This window comes from Haliotis asinina, chromosome 4 (assembly GCF_037392515.1).
Source record: "Haliotis asinina isolate JCU_RB_2024 chromosome 4, JCU_Hal_asi_v2, whole genome shotgun sequence".
Taxonomy (NCBI): domain Eukaryota; kingdom Metazoa; phylum Mollusca; class Gastropoda; order Lepetellida; family Haliotidae; genus Haliotis; species Haliotis asinina.
This window is the reverse complement of record NC_090283.1, coordinates 20,046,371-20,067,656: the sequence shown is the minus strand read 5'-3', so window position 1 is coordinate 20,067,656 and position 21,286 is coordinate 20,046,371. Positions and strand designations below refer to the sequence as shown.

The window sequence follows — 21,286 nt, the reverse complement described above, 5'->3', positions numbered from 1 at the left end:
GCCACTAACAGCAATGGGTGGGTAATAATACAGTAACACAGCGAGGAGGCCACTAACAGCAATGGGGTGGGTAATAATACAGTAACACAGCGAGGAGGCCACTTACAGCAATGGGATGGGTAACAATACAGTAACACAGCGAGGAGACCACTAACAGCAATGGGATGGGTAATAATACAGTAACACAACGAGGAGACCACTAACAGCAATGGGATGGGTAATAATACAGTAACACAGCGAGGAGGCAACTAACAGCAATGGGTGGGTAATAATACAGTAACACAGCGAGGAGGCCACTAACAGCAATGGGATGGGTAATAATACAGTAACACAACGAGGAGGCCACTAACAGCAATGGGTGGGTAATAATACAGTAACACAACGAGGAGGCCACTAACAGCAATGGGTGGGTAACAATACAGTAACACAACGAGGAGGCCACTAACAGCAATGGGTGGGTAATAATACAGTAACACAGCGAGGAGGCCACTAACAGCAATGGGGTGGGTAATAATACAGTAACACAGCGAGGAGGCCACTAACAGCAATGGGATGGGTAATAATACAGTAACACAGCGAGGAGACCACTTACAGCAATGGGTGGGTAATAATACAGTAACACAGCGAGGAGGCCACTAACAGCAATGGGTGGGTAATAATACAGTAACACAGCGAGGAGGCCACTAACAGGAATGGAATGGGTAACAATACAGTAACACAGCGAGGAGGCCACTAACAGCAATGGATGGGTAATAATACAGTAACACAGCGAGGAGACCACTAACAGCAATGGGTGGGTAATAATACAGTAACACAACGAGGAGGCCACTAACAGCAATGGGATGGGTAATAATACAGTAACACAGCGAGGAGACCACTAACAGCAATGGGATGGGTAATAATACAGTAACACAACGAGGAGGCCATTAACAGCAATGGGGTGGGTAATAATACAGTGACAAAGCGAGGAGACCACTAACAGCAATGGAATGGGTAACAATACAGTAACACAGCGAGGAGGCCACTAACAGCAATGGGTGGGTAATAATACAGTAACACAGCGAGGAGGCCACTAACAGCAATGGGATGGGTAATAATACAGTAAAACAGCGAGGAGGCCACTAACAGCAATGGGATGGGTAATAATACAGTAACACAGCGAGGAGGCCACTAACAGCAATGGGGTGGGTAATAATACAGTAACACAGCGAGGAGGCCACTAACAGCAATGGGATGGGTAACAATACAGTAACACAGCGAGGAGACCACTAACAGCAATGGGATGGGTAATAATACAGTAACACAGCGAGGAGGCCACTAACAGCAATGGGATGGGTAATAATACAGTAACACAGCGAGGAGGCCACTTACAGCAATGGGATGGGTAACAATACAGTAACACAGCGAGGAGACCACTAACAGCAATGGGATGGGTAATAATACAGTAACACAACGAGGAGACCACTAACAGCAATGGGGTGGGTAATAATACAGTAACACAAGGAGGAGGCCACTAACAGCAGTGGGATGGGTAATAATACAGTAACACAGCGAGGAAACCACTAACAGCAATGGGATGGGTAATAATACAGTAACACAGCGAGGAGGCCACTAACAGCAATGAGATGGGTAATAATACAGTAACACAGCGAGGAGGCCACTAACAGCAATGGGTGGGTAATAATACAGTAACACAACGAGGAGGCCACTAACAGCAATGGGGTGGGTAATAATACAGTAACACAGCGAGGAGACCACTAACAGCAATGGGATGGGTAATAATACAGTAACACAGCGAGGAGACCACTAACAGCAATGGGGTGGGTAATAATACAGTAACACAGCGAGGAGGCCACTAACAACAATGGGATGGGTAATAATACAGTAACACAGCGAGGAGGCCACTAACAGCAATGGGATGGGTAATTATACAGTAACACAGCGAGGAGGCCACTAACAGCAATGGGTGGGTAATAATACAGTAACACAACGAGGAGGCCACTAACAGCAATGGGGTGGGTAATAATACAGTAACACAGCGAGGAGACCACTAACAGCAATGGGATGGGTAATAATACAGTAACACAGCGAGGAGACCACTAACAGCAATGGGGTGGGTAATAATACAGTAACACAGCGAGGAGGCCACTAACAACAATGGGATGGGTAATAATACAGTAACACAGCGAGGAGGCCACTAACAGCAATTGGATGGGTAATAATACAGTAACACAACGAGGAGACCACTAACAGCAATGGGGTGGGTAATAATACAGTAACACAGCGAGGAGACCACTTACAGCAATGGGTTGGTAATAATACAGTAACACAGCGAGGAGGCCACTCACAGCAATGGGATGGGTAATAATACAGTAACACAGCGAGGAGACCACTAACAGCAATGGGGTGGGTAATAATACAGTAACACAGCGAGGAGACCACTAACAGCAATGGGATGGGTAAATATACAGTAACACAGCGAGGAGGCCACTAACAGCAATGGGATGGGTAATAATACAGTAACACAGCGAGGAGGCCACTTACAGCAATGGGATGGGTAACAATACAGTAACACAGCGAGGAGACCACTAACAGCAATGGGATGGGTAATAATACAGTAACACAGCGAGGAGGCCACTAACAGCAATGGGATGGGTAATAATACAGTAACACAGCGAGGAGGCCACTTACAGCAATGGGATGGGTAACAATACAGTAACACAGCGAGGAGACCACTAACAGCAATGGGATGGGTAATAATACAGTAACACAACGAGGAGACCACTAACAGCAATGGGATGGGTAATAATACAGTAACACAGCGAGGAGGCCACTAACAGCAATGAGATGGGTAATAATACAGTAACACAGCGAGGAGGCCACTAACAGCAATGGGTGGGTAATAATACAGTAACACAACGAGGAGGCCACTAACAGCAATGGGGTGGGTAATAATACAGTAACACAGCGAGGAGACCACTAACAGCAATGGGATGGGTAATAATACAGTAACACAGCGAGGAGACCACTAACAGCAATGGGTGGGTAATAATACAGTAACACAGCGAGGAGGCCACTAACAACAATGGGATGGGTAATAATACAGTAACACAACGAGGAGGCCACTAACAGCAATGGGATGGGTAATAATACAGTAACACAACGAGGAGACCACTAACAGCAATGGGGTGGTTAATAATACAGTAACACAGCGAGGAGACCACTTACAGCAATGGGTGGGTAATAATACAGTAACACAACGAGGAGGCCACTAACAGCAATGGGTGGGTAATAATACAGTAACACAGCGAGGAGACCACTAACAGCAATGGGTGGGTAATAATACAGTAACACAACGAGGAGGCCACTAACAGCAATGGGTGGGTAATAATACAGTAACACAACGAGGAGGCCACTAACAGCAATGGGTGGGTAATAATACAGTAACACAGCGAGGAGGCCACTAACAGCAATGGGTGGGTAATAATACAGTAACACAGCGAGGAGACCACTAGCAGCAATGGGTGGGTAATAATACAGTAACACAACGAGGAGACCACTAACAGCAATGGGTGGGTAATAATACAGTAACACAACGAGGAGGCCACTAGCAGCAATGGGTGGGTAATAATACAGTAACACAACGAGGAGGCCACTAACAGCAATGGGATGGGTAATAATACAGTAACACAGCGAGGAGGCCACTAACAGCAATGGGGTGGGTAATAATACAGTAACACAGCGAGGAGGCCACTAACAGCAATGGGTGGGTAATAATACAGTAACACAGCGAGGAGACCACTAACAGCAATGGGTGGGTAATAATACAGTAACACAACGAGGAGGCCACTAACAGCAATGGGATGGTAATAATACAGTAACACAGCGAGGAGGCCACTAACAGCAATGAGATGGGTAATAATACAGTAACACAACGAGGAGGCCACTAACAGCAATGGGTGGGTAATTATACAGTAACACAGCGAGGAGACCACTAACAGCAATGGGTGGGTAATAATACAGTAACACAGCTAGGAGGCCACTAACAGCAATGGGTGGGTAAAAATACAGTAACACAACGAGGAGGCCACTAACAGCAATGGGTGGGTAATAATACAGTAACACAGCGAGGAGGCCACTAACAGCAATGGGTGGGTAATAATACAGTAACACAGCGAGGAGACCACTAGCAGCAATGGGTGGGTAATAATACAGTAACACAGCGAGGAGACCACTAACAGCAATGGGTGGGTAATAATACAGTAACACAGCGAGGAGGCCACTAACAGCAATGGGTGGGTAATAATACAGTAACACAACGAGGAGGCCACTAGCAGCAATGGGTGGGTAATAATACAGTAACACAACGAGGAGGCCACTAACAGCAATGGGATGGGTAATAATACAGTAAGACAACGAGGAGGCTACTAAGAGCAATGGGTGGGTAATAATACAGTAACACAGCGAGGAGGCCACTAACAGCAATGGGTGGGTAATAATACAGTAACACAGCGAGGAGACCACTAACAGCAATGGGTGGGTAATAATACAGTAACACAACGAGGAGGCCACTAACAGCAATGGGATGGTAATAATACAGTAACACAGCGAGGAGGCCACTACTGAGGTGGAACAAGGTATATACATAGTGCGATGAGTAGACTAAACTTCCAATCAAATGTGTAGACTGTGACAATGCAGGTATGCTACTTCAAGACAATTTCAAGTATACGAGGGGACATAAAAAAATACAATTATCGCCTTGAAGTTATGTTGAAAATTATGAGGTAGCATCAGTGATCCTCATCTAGTTAACAGAGAAGAAACTGCTTACTTCACGTTATTCAATCACCTGGTAGTTGATCCTAAACGGGAGTAACCCCATGCTTGCAGAAGATTGAGTCATACAGTGTTATCAAGGTTTAGCAGTTGAAGGGTTGCACTGCCCGACAGAATCAAGAGGAGATGAAATCTGTTTATGGTGACGAGAGCCAATCTTATGATACTGTTGTGATATGGAAAAGGAATTTTCAAACCGATCATATGTCCCTGACAGATGAACCAAGATGTGGACTTCATTTTGACGATACGTGCGAGGCCACTGAAGTATCGGAAAGTTGGTTTTCAATGAAATTGTGGGGTCTATTTAAGAAATGTTGGGAGAAATGAGTCGAATTTTTAAGGACAAGAAATCAAAATACAATTTCTACCCTAAAAACGTCTTGGTGATAATTAGAACTTTTTCATATCCCCTCGTCCTGATATAATCGACAAGACTGTGACATTTGATTGACCTTTATTAAATTACTCTGAAAGTGACTGACAAATTAAGAAATAGTAGAGGTGCACCTTTTTATTATTCGTTATCGCTTATTGAAACTAAAATTTACTTCCATTACTCGGGTGCGTCTTCAATAATGCAACTGAGTATAGACGAGTAGGACCAACACTCATGTCGAAAAGAGTATATTCCAAACTCGACTTCGAGGATATACTGATATAAATAATTCCCCCTAGTACTTGTTGGGAAAGGTAAAATCCAATGTACTCATCATTCTAGTACTGTACAAACAATTTCAAAGGAATCTACAAACTCATTACATATGTACTAGTCCTGTTTTTAAACTCGCAAGTCAGCATGTACAAATTTCTGATCCGCTAAAACTGTTAACAAGTAATGCATGAATTCGCTGGAAAAATTCGGTATTTTGTTTCTAATGGCAAAGGCAAAATCTGTAAATCTCTGTGTATTCTAGCAATCAACAAACAGATAACACGGCAAAGCTGTCGGTAACAACGTGTACATAATTCTGGTAACCGACGAATGATCACCATCAGCCCTTAAACTCATTGGAAATAAGGAGCAGGGTCGTTCAAAAATTTCAACACCACGACGTGGATGGTATCGAGACTCCGGGAAATTGTACCCTGGAACATGAAACCAATATTAAACAAGACTTATCACAGCAATGAATGATACAAGTAAGGACTGAGAGAAACAAGGTCAGTTATTAAGCCATTTTATTACGGTCAACTAGCTGCACATACCTGACATATAATGGTCATTCCTCCTGGAATTTCCTGCGATTCATGATAAAATTCACTGGTCCCAACAGTAGCTCTGAACTTCAAAACCCTGGAACTGAGGCATTTATTAACTATATATTTTATCGTTTAAAGTCTATATTACAGTGGGACAAAATCGAGACTTTAAATACGCTGAAAGTTTACTGCTTGACAGATGTATACTGCTTCCCTTCTACGCTTTCACGGCGGTTGAAGGTTGTTATGCAGCAAGACGAAAAACTAATATTTAGGGAAAATATTATCAGAAGAAACATGTTTTTTCATCATGACGCCACCATCCCAAACAACCCTAAAGACAAAGAAGAATTCTCGAAGCGATTATTAAAGAATAATTTAATTCTCATCCGTACTCAGCAGTTGCCTCAGCAGTTGTTGCCCCAATTGCTGTTCTCATATTGTAGATGATTGCAAATAGGAATAATTCGGTCTCTTCGGTCAGGTTCTTCACACTCACTGCAACATTCAAAAATTAGCTACACTGACATGTACATAACAACAAATGCTCTTGTTTATTACAGTGTTTCTGCAGGTTCCCAGTGGCGTCAAAAATAGCTTTATATTTTGTTTATTATATCACCACTAATAGGAACTGAAATGAAAACTCACCGGTTGGTGTGCTTGCCATTCTTGATTCCAATACTGACGCTAAAATGTAACCATCATATACATGTATAATATGAGACTTATAATGTAATACATCATATCAAAGAAAAACAAGCCAGCATTTTGAATATAAATACTAGAATGTAGAGCCACGGCCCCACATACTTATGAGATTGGCTATCAGCCTACAATTCATGCTACATGACTAAGTTACACGTGTAAAAAAGCCCCAATGTAATCAGCATGTAATATTAGAAGGCGTGTACGAAGTCGAGAAACATATGAAGTGTACATATAGTCAAAATGATTATATGCGGTGTTATGTAGCCATTAGCAATATTATAAAAGCCTCATGACGGGAGACACAAGACACAGGCTTTACATATATGGTACCCAGGCTGTGTACCGAACATGGATCGTGGATGGTCAAACGAATGACCACAGACCTTATGTTTATGGTAGAAATATAGTATGCAAGCTCGTAAGGATTTCACAGACATCTGAAAGTTTACTGTACCTGTTTTGTAGGTCTGGTTTGACGACGCTGTTTACCGGCTGCTTACAACACTCTAATAACCATGCAGTATGGCTGCGTGTCGCATAGGCTTGCCTTTCCAAGAAACAAGCAGATATAGGGCTAATGATAAATATAGTCTGGTTCATAATTATTGAGAATTTTTCTTCTTACTTTGAGCTATCCTAACACCTCAACTGATTCACTGATACTTAAAACTAAGTAATGGTATAAGGGAGGTAACTCATCTTGGCCTACTGAGTATAGTACAATTAGAGTTACCTCCCCTGAATCTGTAGCAGACGTCATTTTCCTCAGCACTGTCAACAATGTCTGCTGAAGATAAAAGAAGGTTGATTTTTGAGTTGTGTAATCAAGGAATTGATGATGTAAATACACTGGCAGAGAGAACAGGAACTCCTCTTTCTACTGTGTATAGGATTAGGAAGAATTTTAAAGAGGGAAAGGATTTTGGGCATCAGAAAGGAGCAGGGAGACCCAGAAAATTGGACTTCTCAGATCGCGTCCGGCTGGGAATTTTAGCGTCTAAAAAGCAAAGGGCAAGCATCTCCAACATCAGGTATGAAATGATAGAAAGGGGATCAACAGTTGTATCAAAATCTACAGTTAGAAGAAATTTGATTGATCTTGGATGGGAGAAAAAGACTGGAATTCCTTCTCCTCTCATGAAACAAGAACATAAAGACAGGCGTGTTGAGTCGTGTTTGGCACATGAAAACTTTGACTGGGAAAATGTGAGTTTTACTGATGAAAGCTCAATATGGGTATATCCCAATAATGTGAAAATATTGACAAAGTCTGCGTCAGCACCGTTGTATCGACGACCTAAATACAGCCCAAAGTTTCATGTATGGGGAGGGATATCCTTATTAGGTACGACCCCGCTGTGTGTGTTTGAGGGAAATCTGACAAGTCAACGCTACACTAACATATTAGATAATTTTCTCCTTCCAAGTGCACATGTGTTTTATGGAAATGACTGGATTTTGCAGCAAGATAATGATCCTAAACACACCGCAAAACATGCCAAGCAGTAGTTTCAGGAGAAAAATGTGACTGCATTACCATTTCCTGCATATAGTCCTGACTTAAATCCCATTGAGAACATTTGGGGGATGATGAAGGAATGTGTGAATCAAAAGGGGTTGACAAAAATTGAAGACATGAAGAGAGAAGTGGTCCGATACTGGGACAGCATAACTCACGAGACACTAACCTCTCTGATAGGAAGTATGCCTACCCGTCTTAGACTGTGCCGTGAAGCTCAAGGAGACTTGATAAAATATTAAATTGTTACCTACACAACATGAAAAGGTCACTTCACTTTCACAATACATTCAATTTTATCTGATTTGTTCTCGTTTAATAATATGAAATGCTTTAGCTATTCTCAATAATTTTGAACCATACTGTAGCATACCCGGATGCAACTTTTGCACACGAAAGGCCGTTATTGTCTATCATGGAAACAGAATGATACGAATGTTCCTTTGTTCCCATTTTTAAACTTTTTGTCACTATGGACATACATTAGGTACACTGTTATACCTCTTCCTACATTTCATTTATCTTCCAAAAGGACATATTTTTGGTGATCAGAGTATTTGCCACAGCGGCCATATGTGGACATGGTTTCAAACTTGTTAATCGGCGGACCAACTGCATGGCCATATTTGGTGGGAATACCTATGTAAGCCATTTCTCGTTAAACAGTCAATAGAACAATGCTACATGGTCTCACGTTGCACTGGGGAATCCAAAAAATGTCAAACTTCAAGTTCCTACATGTTGGTTTATTTGGTGGTCTAACGTCACACTCATCAACATTACAGTAATGGGGTACACTAAAAGTGCTAAAGAAATTCATCACGTGAAAAAAAGATTTTGACCGTTAAAATTACGTCTATATGTATCTTTATTTGCGAACATTGCTGACGTGACTTTAGGGATCTTGTGACTTGGAGATCACGTGGTGAAGGAAAATGACGGAAGTGTAAACAAAGGCGTTTCAATGAGCGACGCTGTAGTGTTTTCATGATATGTGAACTGTGTACGTAGACATTTTGTTAAATATGTTTCATTTAGTAAGTTCCTAAGAAGTTGGTATTTAGTTAAGAAACTAGGGCAACCTTTCCGTCGAAATCTGTACCTACGGATCATAAGAAAGCGTTAGTAAACAGTGAATTTTTTACAAACAAAAGGGCATGCAGATATTCCCTGGCATGGTTTGGTCAGTCTGTTCCGGCTGCAATCGCTTGTAATCGAGTCAGCATGTACAAGATTGCTATTTGTTATCAGTCAAAGGGAAGACAGTTAGTAACATAGATAAAATATTGTTGTTTGCAGTCAAAACAACTATCACACCCCTCACACATTACTGCTCAGTTGAGTCAGAAGCCGTTACCCGTCATGTCTCAGTTCCAACATTAAACTTCCCCTGTTCTTGTCAAACTTCTTCATACACACACACCACACTCAAGAGGTTGAAGCTGAAGCGCACTGATATACCAAGGCTAAAAGCTTAACCGTCAGCCTATTTCAAAATAAAGATGTGATGCTGTTCGGCTAAAATAATTGGAAAGGCAATATTTAGAGAAAGTTCATCTAGTAAATTATTTAGGGATATCATAATCATTTGTATTTACAATTAAAGAAAACATGTCAAATAGACATGGTGATGGTGATGCTTTTTAAACCAAAATAACTATTCGTATCCTGCCTATACAACGCTATTAAACTTATGTTGAAAATCAAGTGACGTCATAACAGTAATATCTGATTTTCACTTTTCAAAAGAAGGTAACTTGTTTGAGAGAAACAATGTCTGTTTTCTAAATACGCACAGATCCTGTTTAAGTAAAATAATGGTTTAGTTTGTAAACTGAAAAGTACTAAACCATTTTGTGATAGGGGTAGGGTTTTTTCGTTTTTTGTTTTGTTTTCTTTTGCTTTCTGAAAGTTTTCCTGTCAGACAAACACTATTTCCAAAATATACTGGTTATCGTTTAACTTTGTATATTTTGTAACCAAATGTCCTGTGCAGAGGTCTGGCTTATGGACGATCTGATCGTGATCGCCAAAAAGATGGCACCTTGCCTGCTCCATGTCATCAGTATCATTGAACGAGGAATGCTTCAGTCAGCTGTCCATAGTATACCCAGTCCTTGTTAATAAATATGAACCATTTCTAAATTCATCAGAAATATCTGCTGAAGAAAAATCGATTATACTATATTACAATGAAGTGCTTCCTTACCTGCTATTTAAATGTCTCGGTCAACTGCAGCTCTGTGACGGTAGTGTGTAAATAATGGGGTTTAGAAAACCATCCGTGTTCAGATATCAAGTCACCTTACTTGACAATTTCTATTTCCTGCTAGAACTTGTATGGATTAACGTGAGTGATCGAGAGAATGTGCTTGTAAAGGCGTTTAAGCTTTTAGCAGTATTCCAGGAATATCACGGCAGGGACACTAGAAATGTTACTGACGCATTGTACCCATATGTGGAGTCAAACCCGGGACTCTTGCTTAACGGGTGACCGCTTTAACCAGCAGGTTACATCACCGCCCAGTATAGATCAAACCAATTTACGTAGGTATAGTTTGCTATAAACCCTTATACCATATAACATATAACCATATACCATGATAACAGTACCTATAAGAACCTATAAGATATCATACAGATATCACAGAATTTGTCAACCGCAGAATAATTATTTTTTTGACATTATCCATTTGCAAAGATTTCCATCAAACAATATACACCAGTGGTGTTATGACCCTCTGTTGTCAATAGCCATTTAATAAGCGTATTTGTAATGCGCTTGATTCCACACCACGGAGGACATGGTCGGAGCGCTACAGCCTCATTTTTTGTTACGCCAGATTACCCTAGCCGCCTGTGAGGCGCTAGAAGGATAAAAGTCACTTATCTGACTTATCTCACAGGGTTCCCATTTTCGCTGCTGAGTAAACATAATATATGAACAAACCTTTGAACAAACAATTTTGAACAAACAAACTCACAAACCCCAACTCCCATGATAGATATCTTTAACTGTGACAGCGTCTGTGGTCTATTTGATACAGGGTCTGTTCCGATGGAGGCGGGTAATAGTGAGATTCCTTCTGACGTCATAAATTGGTAATTGTTGCTTCTCTGCCTTACGTTCGGCGATGAGGAGGTCAAACAATGGCTATTTGGAGCAGCGTCCGTGCACAATGTTTAGTGACATACCTTGTTACACTGATATCGGGGCGGTTGCGTTGCCATGTGGGAAAAACGTTCGCTCATTTCGAAGACCCAGGCTCGACTCGAGTGCAATGTGTGAAACCAGTTTCTGATGTGCCACACTATTTTATTGTGGGATTAAAGCTTAAAAGTATGCTTTGCAACCGAGTGTACCCCATGATAGGAAAAGCAGCCACACGCAAACGAAACACATACACGCACTCACGCACTCACGCACTCACGCACTCACTCGATGATCATTGATGGTGAAGCAAAGTTTCCATGTTTGTTTATTTCTAACTTACTAAAACTACAAGTACGTGAAATATGTTTTTTAAGCATCTGATACTTCCAAAAAGGGAGCACACATGCAATTCTACCGTGACTAACAAAAATCTTGGATGGTGAGAACGTCTTGAAAACATTTCCATGTCAGCATTAACCTAATCAACCATTGTAATTTCACTATTTGGTGACAGTACTAGTTAGTACTAGATAGTACTACTATAGTTATTATTTGTTAGTACTCTAGTATATTGTAACTTTTGCGAGAGATTAAACAGACATGCTACTCTCTTTTCAAGTTATTCGTAAATTTTCGATCAGAGAAAATAGCAACAAATACATTGAGCTTTAAATTATGCATATCGTGCAGAGAAACTGTGTCATTGTGTTCTTTAGAGTACAGAAATAACGGGCTGTCTTATTTCAATGAGGGGGTCGTAAGATAAGTTATGTTATGTAACAAAACAATGTTCACGACTAATGTCATTAAAGTGGAAGGCAGCTCTGACTCTACTGAAACATCTCAAACAATCGTTATTTCGATTCTTTATCGAACCCAGTAGATAATCCGATAACCTTCTTTACACAAAGCCAACGTCTCAGATTCATTCACGGAAGAGGGTACCACAGACCTGTCACTGACAACAGATCTTCTTTGTATGCACAGCCAGTGTCATAGCGTGCAAGAATATTACACCGTTGTGATCGCTCTGTTGAGAGAGCTTAGGCGTTCAGCGGTGGTATACTGCTAAAGGCGGATACAATATATATGTTGTTGGTCACTAGACATCGGAAGAACTAGGTAGTGGGAGCCACAGACCCTGTGTCACAGGACAAAAGGTAACATATATACTCATTGCACAGAGTTGTACATACATGACTTTTGTTTTGAGGTGTTGCTATTATTGATCAATATGATTTAGAGCAAGATGGCTTTAGACAAACAGAACTAACGTGCCAAACGCTGTTAAATTTGTAGTGAAACACCGCATTCATGTAGCGCTATCCTAACTAAACGAAAATTGTCTAGTCGAAGCTAGATAGCACAACCCAGCAAATTACAGTATGAGCACTGATCTGCGTAATATCTTGGAGTAGGATGGTTGTATGTACAAGATAATCCGGTGATTGATATCGTGAGCATTTGGGTTGCGACGACACCAAGCCTGCAATACGATCCCATTAGTCGCCTTCTTTGCAGGAACATACTGCTGAAGCTTAATTCTTATCCAGTTCGTCATGAGAAGCCAGTTAATGCAACTTGAAAGTTTACGCGTTTGCATTGCCAAATTCGCACCATCGTTGAAGCTTGCTTTGTTTTCCTTTTTTGTTTATCACAGTCATATCCTTGCAAGTGGATATCATTGAATAGATTTTACAATGGGTAACTTTGTGGCTCAATGTGGAAATGACAGGATCAAATGGTCAGATCTGGTAAAATGGTACATAACGTTGATTGTCTACACATCGACCAACACATCTACCAAACACTGTAGGGTGGATGTTTATGCTGAGAATAGGTGGAAAAGTTGAACTGGACCTAATCAGTTGTTGTATTGTCGAACGATATTAACACAATATGACGCAAAACCACCGACCTTTGGGTTTGCTCTAACACGTAACTAGCATCAGTAACCGGAACACGAACCCAGGTGAACCTATATTAAACCTCAGAAATTTAGGGTATCTCTTTGATAAGGAATTCATAACACGATGCATTATACTATTCTTTAACAAAAATCTTGAAGAGTTCAGAATAAAATTGTAGTGACGATTGCATATCCTCAGCATATGAAAAGCTAGGGATGCAATTGCGTATATAATCTTTTAATGAACGAAGTGCTACATGAGTGTGTTTTGTTAACGCTCCTTTTAAATTCATGGCGGTAGCTTTAGGTGGTGCAGGTTACATGTTGACATGTGTTTTGTTTACCTGGTTACAGCGATTGTGTCACCGCGTTGTTGTGGTGTCTATGAGGGGTCTACACGATCTATCTGTTGGTCCGCTGAGCGTGACGAGAAGCCAAATATAATACCGTCATTGTTGGTATGTCTGTGTAATATATATAGCGTTCAAGTAGTCCCGTGGCAGGCCATGGCCCTCCTTAGAAAAACGTTTTATCTTTGCATGTAAATGTTTGAAGATGACCTGTTTACATTGCGACATCGTTCGTGCACATATTAATACCTTAACATTAATAACAATTTCATGTATGCAGTTGAAAATATGTTTCAAAACTTGGCTTCACCTCCACCACGCCAAACATGAAACACTTTTTATCCTGAATATTTTTTACTTGCACAATTTTTTTCAGAGGGACATACATTTTTAATTAAGTGTTTATCTCGAGTAGGTCGTCAGATGACAACGAAATCAGTACATACCCGGTGGTGGATAGACACACGTATGTGCAATGTATATCTTGAAAACAACGATCAGATACACGTTCCATACTCGAAATTTTCTGGCAATTATATTTTGAAGAGATAAAAAAGAACGACAACGAGCTGCAACGGATTTCGTCAAGCACACGTTGTTGCCCTATCTGGCCCTCGTGCTTCAATTGCTCTAACACTGACGAAAAGTGTGTCTGCATAAAGTTTGTATGTACACCTTGAATCGTGGAGTCTGTGACGTTTGCACAATGAATCTAGGCTAACCTCTAAACAGCTACTAGTAGCCAAAGACATGCAAGTCACAACATAAGTAAATTAAAGCCCGCATGCTCCTTTCAGAAGCTGGTAAGTGTAATACAGACATATTCCTAACAACTACACTGTTAGTTAAGCATGAAATGAACACATGCATGAAAGCCGCAAAATAAATCTAAAGTAAGTGCACAAACTCTTGCACGAATTTGCGTAGCATATCAATGATACATGTTGCAGACAACAAATTATATATTCCGAGTCCGACGTGTCGATACAGAATCTCGTACATCTGTGAAGCAGGAATAGCAACGGTATAAAACAAAATATGGAAATAAGTGGTGGTCTTTTGTCGTGTACACAGAGCCTAGGGTCACACATGAGTTGGTCATGGAGAAATGTTGGTGACCATGTTTGACAGCTGGACACATGAGAGTTCATAGGACTTCATTTATGCCCCACAAAGAACCAGGCGTGCCACATACATTAGGAGAGTGGGTGTATGTTCATGGTGTATGCGCTTAGAACATGTCCACACGAGAGTGAGTGAGTTTAGTTTTACGATGCACTCACCAATATTCCAGCTACATGGCGGTGGTCTGTAAATAATCGAGTCTGAACCAGGCAATCCAGTGATCAACAACATGAGCATTGATCTGCGCAATTCGGAACCGATGACATGTGTCAACCAAGTCAGCGAGCCTGACCTTCCGATCCAGTTAGTCGCCTCTTACGACAAGCACGGTCGCCTTTTATGGCAAGCATGGGTTGGTGAAGGCCTATTCTAGCCTGGGACCTTCACGGGTCATCGCCATATATATGGTCTTATTGATGTCATCCTAACTGTTATCCAGAAAATTGATCATTATAGTAAGACCTGAACATTATGTTGAAAGCGGCTTAACCTGAATCCCTCAACCTTTTGTACTTGCAGCTCTTCTCACCATGGTCTGTGGAGGTGATTCAAAAGTCCGGGACATTTCTTCAGTTATCGATGTACAAGAGATTATTCAAGACTGGGCATGGGGCAGCTTCATTAAAGACTCTGGATATTTCAGAAGGTTTTTCATCAGACGGAAGGACTTTATTATTGACGTCCCAATGAACTATTACCAATTTTCACATTCAGACGCAGAGCTGGAAGGTTTGAAGATCAAGAGCGATTCTAAAACGGCACCAGAGATTGGGGAAGGTATGCCCAACAAATCAATACTCATAACTGAGTATCATAATGACACAGAAATGGCGCAAGTTTACAAGTTCAGAATGGAACGGGCAAGAAAGGCAAGTGTGACAGTGACTTTTCAGAAAGGATTTACAGTCGGTGGAAAGGCTAATTTTTCTTTGTGTGGTGTCGACTGTGGACTGGAATCAAAGCTCGAGGTCACAAAAACCACCGAGCAGACTTTTGAGGAAGTGTTGACTTTTGAAACGTGTTGTGATATTAATGTAAAAGAGAACACTAATTGTGAGGCCAAGGTTGTCTTCACAGAAGAAGACATGTCCTACAGGTTCACAGTTGAGACCATCATGAGGATGCCATCAGGCAAAGCCCCAGTGTACATAAGAAGAAAGAAGGATAAGAAGGTAGTGATGTCGTTCAAGATTCAGGACCTAAGACACATCTTTCACAAGTATAAAGAGGAGAAGGATCCGGATAGAAGTGTGGACTTCGTGAGGGAGACAATTATTCTGAACGGCAAGGAATGTAATAACTATGCAATCAAGCTGACAACGAGAGGACTCGTTGAAGGAACGAAGTTGTCCACTCAAATGGTGGAGCTGCATGCTGAGGGAATAGACCAGAAGAAAGACCCTGAGCAGAAGACTGTGGAAGATGCTGGACAGAACTCAAAGGAAAATGGACACCAGAAGAAAGACCCTGAGCAGAAGACTGTTGAAGACGCTGGAAAGAACTCACTCAGTGGACACTCAGTTAAAAGGAATGTTTAGGAAAACGACTGGATTTTCATATTCTGAAATATCATGTGTTTAATAATAAGGTTATGTGAATAGCTGATGCTGCTTATTAAGAATTTCTAAAAAACGAACATATGGCTGAACACAGGAGGGGTAAAAGAACATATGGCTGTACACAGGAGGGGTATAAGAACATATGGCTGAACACAGGAGGGGTAAAAGAACATATGGCTGTACACAGGAGGGGTATAAGAACATATGGCTGAACACAGGAGGGGTAAAAGAACATATGGTTGAACACAGGAGGGGTAAAAGAACATATGGCTGAACACAGGAGGGTTAAAAGAACATATGGCTGAACACAGGAGGGGTAAAAGAACATATGGCTGAACACAGGAGGTGTAAAAGAACATATGGCTGAACACAGGAGGGGTAAAAGAACATATGGCTGTACACAGGAGGGGTATAAGAACATATGGCTGAACACAGGAGGGGTAAAAGAACATATGGCTGAACACAGGAGGGGTAAAAGAACATATGGCTGAACACAGGAGGGGTAAAAAAACATATGGCTGAACACAGGAGGGGTAAAAGAACATATGGCTGAACACAGGAGGGGTATAAGAACATATGGCTGAACACAGGAGGGGTAAAAGAACATATGGTTGAACACAGGAGGGGTAAAAGAACATATGGCTGTACACAGGAGGGGTATAAGAACATATGGCTGAACACAGGAGGGTTAAAAGAACATATGGCTGAACACAGGAGGGTTAAAAGAACATATGGCTGAACACAGGAGGGGTAAAAGAACATATGGCTGAACACAGGAGGGGTAAAAGAACATATGGCTGAACACAGGAGGGGTAAAAGAACATATGGCTGTACACAGGAGGGGTATAAGAACATATGGCTGAACACAGGAGGGGTAAAAGAACATATGGCTGAACACAGGAGGGGTAAAAGAACATATGGCTGAACACAGGAGGGGTAAAAAAACATATGGCTGAACACAGGAGGGGTAAAAGAACATATGGCTGAACACAGGAGGGGTATAAGAACATATGGCTGAACACAGGAGGGTTAAAAGACCGATAGTGTTTTCATGTCTCCGTTCGTAAAGCTCAAGATGCCATTTATTTGATGCGTAGTGACGTGGGGCATGTCATTATGACTTTAAGAGATACACAGGCAGGCTGCTACCTGTAATTGATAGTGATAACTTACGACACGATGAAAATGAAATGAACAAAAGTTAACACTGTTTTTCTGGTCTCTGTTCTGACAATATTGCATTGCACGATGCGAAATGACTCAGTGATCTTTGGGTAAGTAAGTAAGTGAGTTTAGTTTTACGCCCCCGCACTCAACAATATTTCAGCCATATGGCGGTTGTCTGTAAATACTCGAGTCTGGACCAGGCAATCCAGTGATCAACAACATGAGCATCGATCTGCGCAATTGGGAACCGATGATATGTGTCAACCAAGTCAGCGAGCCTGACCTCCCGATCCAGTTAGTCGCCTCTTACAAGCATAGTCGCCTTTTATGGCAAGCATGGGTTGCTGAAGGCCTTATCCACCCAGGGTAGACCTTCACAGGTATCAGTCATCTTTAACAGAAATAGAGTTATAGAAGGAATAGGATTTTGCGTCGCCATTCAGCTACAATAGATCAAAAGAGGAAGAGAACAATGTTGACGTGGGTTATGTAGTGACGTACAAATCTAGGACATGCATATATTGAGAATATATATGTGCTTGGATATACATGTGTAAACACGATACTGGTACATAATTGCAACATATCAGTATGCGTACATATACTACCCGTCAAACCTTTAGACTCACTGGTGTACATTTGGCCACTTATTTCAGTTCGAACAGTTCGAAAATTACATCTTGCAAAATATTCCTTTCTGTTTAAAGGTACTGTTTGCCCATGATCCGAGGTATTGTAAGAGAGAGAGAGAGAGAGAGAGAGAGAGAGAGAGAGTGTTTAGTAGGTGCTTTAAGTAAGGCTAAACTTTTGAGTAGTCGTGTTTTAGTGTATTATAATATTTTTCCGACGACAGAGCTTTCTAACTCTATAACGACATGTGTTGCGCAACATGGACATTGATACCGAATAATGGCTTGTGTTTGAGATAAAGGCTTTTTCCAGTTAAACTCCGTAATGAATACAAGAGTACTAATTTATACTTTTCTAATTCTTGCATTGAGTGCACTGTATATACATTCAGCCCCTTACTGCAGATGAGAAAACCTTAAGTATGACCATATTCTCTGATCCTATCATTACAGTAGAGCGGTGCCCAGAACCGTCAGCCAAATGACTAGTGAATGCAGGGCCATGATCTGTTTCATCACAACCGGCCAGTTGTTTGCCACGGCCAGACACTAAAGAACTGATAACTTACACAAATTGCGGAACATATTACCGAACAGTTTCGTTTGCCACAGCCAGACACCAAAGAAGTGATAACTTACACAAATTGCTGAACATATTATCAGTTTCGTTTGCCACAGCAAGACACAAGGGAACTGATAATTTACACAAATTGCTGAACATATTATCAGTTTCGTTTGCCACAGCAAGACACTAAAGAACTGATAACTTACACAAATTGCGGAACATATTACCGAACAGTTTCGTTTGCCACAGCAAGACACCAAAGAAATGATAATTGAAACAAATTACTGAGGATATTTTCAGGATAGTCATAAGGATGCTATACTTAATCACAAATTAAAGTAATGTTTGTATGGCGGATTGTCAGATAATGGTCGCTTAGCAACTGACAGTTCTCATGTGAGTATCCTGTACAAAGTAACAAGGTGAGTATAACATCAAACGAGGGCACAGCCATCTCGGAGAAAACTGACATGGATGGGTACATGCGCAGTGACACATTATCCAGAACACATTCGCTTACAAATTTAATTCAAAGCAGAATTTCGTCAAGACCATTTTGTACAGTAAATGAATATTTGAAACTGGTGCACTACTTTATCAGAAACTACAACGAAACAGGAAACAAGAATATGCTACCCAGTTCAGTAGACGATGCATTCTGTTTGCCAGAAGTAGATATTACTGACTTACTTCTGTCTCCTCCTTCTTTTAATATTCAGTATTTGGACATAATCTAGTGCACTGGTTAAAACGATTCTCTATCAGACCACCATGTAATACTCAGTGACATTTAATGCGTCTTCAACATGATTACGTATTACAATTAAAACTTAATTCTATTTTCCAAAACAACATTTTCCAGGTTCCACTCTAATCAGAAGTTACACCACATCGAAACTTTGACAAAGCCGATCTAGACTGTCTTATTATAGTCTATAATAAAATTACATCTAAAATGCTTTTAGAGTTTAAGTTTATTCAAACCAGGTCTGCCTTCCTCTCCATTAAACAATAAATTCCACGAAGCATTAATCTCATTCATAACCTTATCTTCAATAAGTGCATCGTAACAGGTGCATCTAAACATATAGCAAACCTTTTCCCTATCTTAAATTCCAGTTCACCTGTTAACCCACATCTTTCCGCCCATACAAACACCGCTTTATTTGATCTTTGTCGATTCATTAATAACAAACACCAATCAATCAAAACATCTCAAAGTAGATTAAGACGCGCAGAGACGAACCGTCCTTCAACCCAACACGCTTCAGTGAACAAGCAACAGATTACAACCCATGCAGTACGCGTATTTGCGAACGGGAACAAACTATAATGTGGGTCAACTTGACCTTACTCGATCTGAACTTGTGTAGTGGGAAGTAGGTCAGATTGTTGCCGTTCGGGACTCCGCATGTCACACGAGATCGACAAGTCAATACACGTCGCGTCTTTTCAATTCGCTCTTTGAGCGAAGCCAGCAGTGTGGTAGTTATTGTACGCCTTTCGCTTATATCAATATATTAATAATATGTACATTTTATAGCGCATCAAGTTACAAATTAGTATCCTATGTACACGGTTCCGAAAAGCGAATGTTGGAGAAATGTTTTTTTGAAAAGGATAAATCTGTAGAACAGTTTTGAAGGAAGACACGGATCGATTCAGTTATTTTGAAGAGTGTACGCAGATCACTCTATAAGGCTGAAGTGTTTCATGGAAGACAGTTGGTGGGCATGTTGGAAATTTCAGATATCAGGGACACTATTTATGCCCGTTACATGACATATGATTTTATCATATATTCCCGTAAGTAATCGTTATGTATATACGTATGTATATACGTGTGTGTGTGTGTGTGTGTGTGTGTGTGTGTGTGTGTGTGTGTGTGTGTGTGTGTGTGTGTGTGTGTGTGTGTGTGTGTGTGTGTATATATAAAGAGAGAGAGAGTACGGGGGTATAACTGTATATATATATATATATATATATATATATATATATAGAGAGAGAGAGAGAGAGAGAGAGAGAGAGAGAGAGAGAGAGTACGGGGGTGTAACTGAGTATTTTACAGATATTCAGGCAAATATCACGAACTGAGAGACCAGAAATACAAATGGACTTCACGCATTATACCCATGTAGGGAACTGAACCTGGATCTCCTGTGTGACGAGCAAAAACGCTTAACCACTAAGCTACCGTATCGGCCCTTTTCTTAAAAAAAATGGTACTTGGGTGGACCATCTGGTCCTTCTGTTACGAAACAATGAAAGCACTACGACTGCCGCGCTAGACTTAAGATCGCTATGCAGAAGGTGAATCGAAGGAAAGGGGGCTATTCCAGAAAACTGCAGTAACTGAGTGACGTGCAGGCACACACCTGTGTGAGTCTTTGTACACAAAGGGTATGAACTACATTACCATTTGTCGGCCTTTCATATTTGTCTGGAGCCACGTTTGCTCAGTGTTTCAGATCGCTGAATTTGAGCACTGACTATTTGGTGCCTTACTGGTGTGTGAGTGTGCAAAAGCGAATCTCTGGACTTCCAAGAATTTTCTCT

The 21,286-nt window shown here is 41.0% G+C and overlaps 1 protein-coding gene across 2 annotated transcripts; it reads left to right on the top strand.

Moving 5' to 3' along the window:
* Positions 1 to 12,426: 12,426 nt before the first annotated feature.
* On the top strand, positions 12,427 to 17,581 carry LOC137282323 (uncharacterized). Of its 2 annotated transcripts, none has more exons than XM_067814067.1 (3): positions 12,427 to 12,586; positions 15,330 to 16,714; positions 17,087 to 17,581. In XM_067814067.1, the coding sequence occupies exon 2, from the start codon at positions 15,341 to 15,343 to the stop codon at positions 16,346 to 16,348; it is 1,008 nt and encodes a 335-aa protein (XP_067670168.1). In that variant the 5' UTR covers positions 12,427 to 12,586; positions 15,330 to 15,340; the 3' UTR covers positions 16,349 to 16,714; positions 17,087 to 17,581. The 2 variants fall into 2 exon arrangements, with proteins under 2 accessions (XP_067670168.1, XP_067670167.1); XM_067814066.1 differs by having other exon boundaries at positions 15,330 to 16,623; positions 16,991 to 17,571.
* Positions 17,582 to 21,286: the final 3,705 nt, after the last annotated feature.

Bases quoted from the DNA above. Each gene is read 5' to 3' on its own strand.
- LOC137282323 (XM_067814067.1), top strand. From the start codon at position 15,341: ATGGTCTGTGGAGGTGATTCAAAAGTCCGGGACATTTCTTCAGTTATC.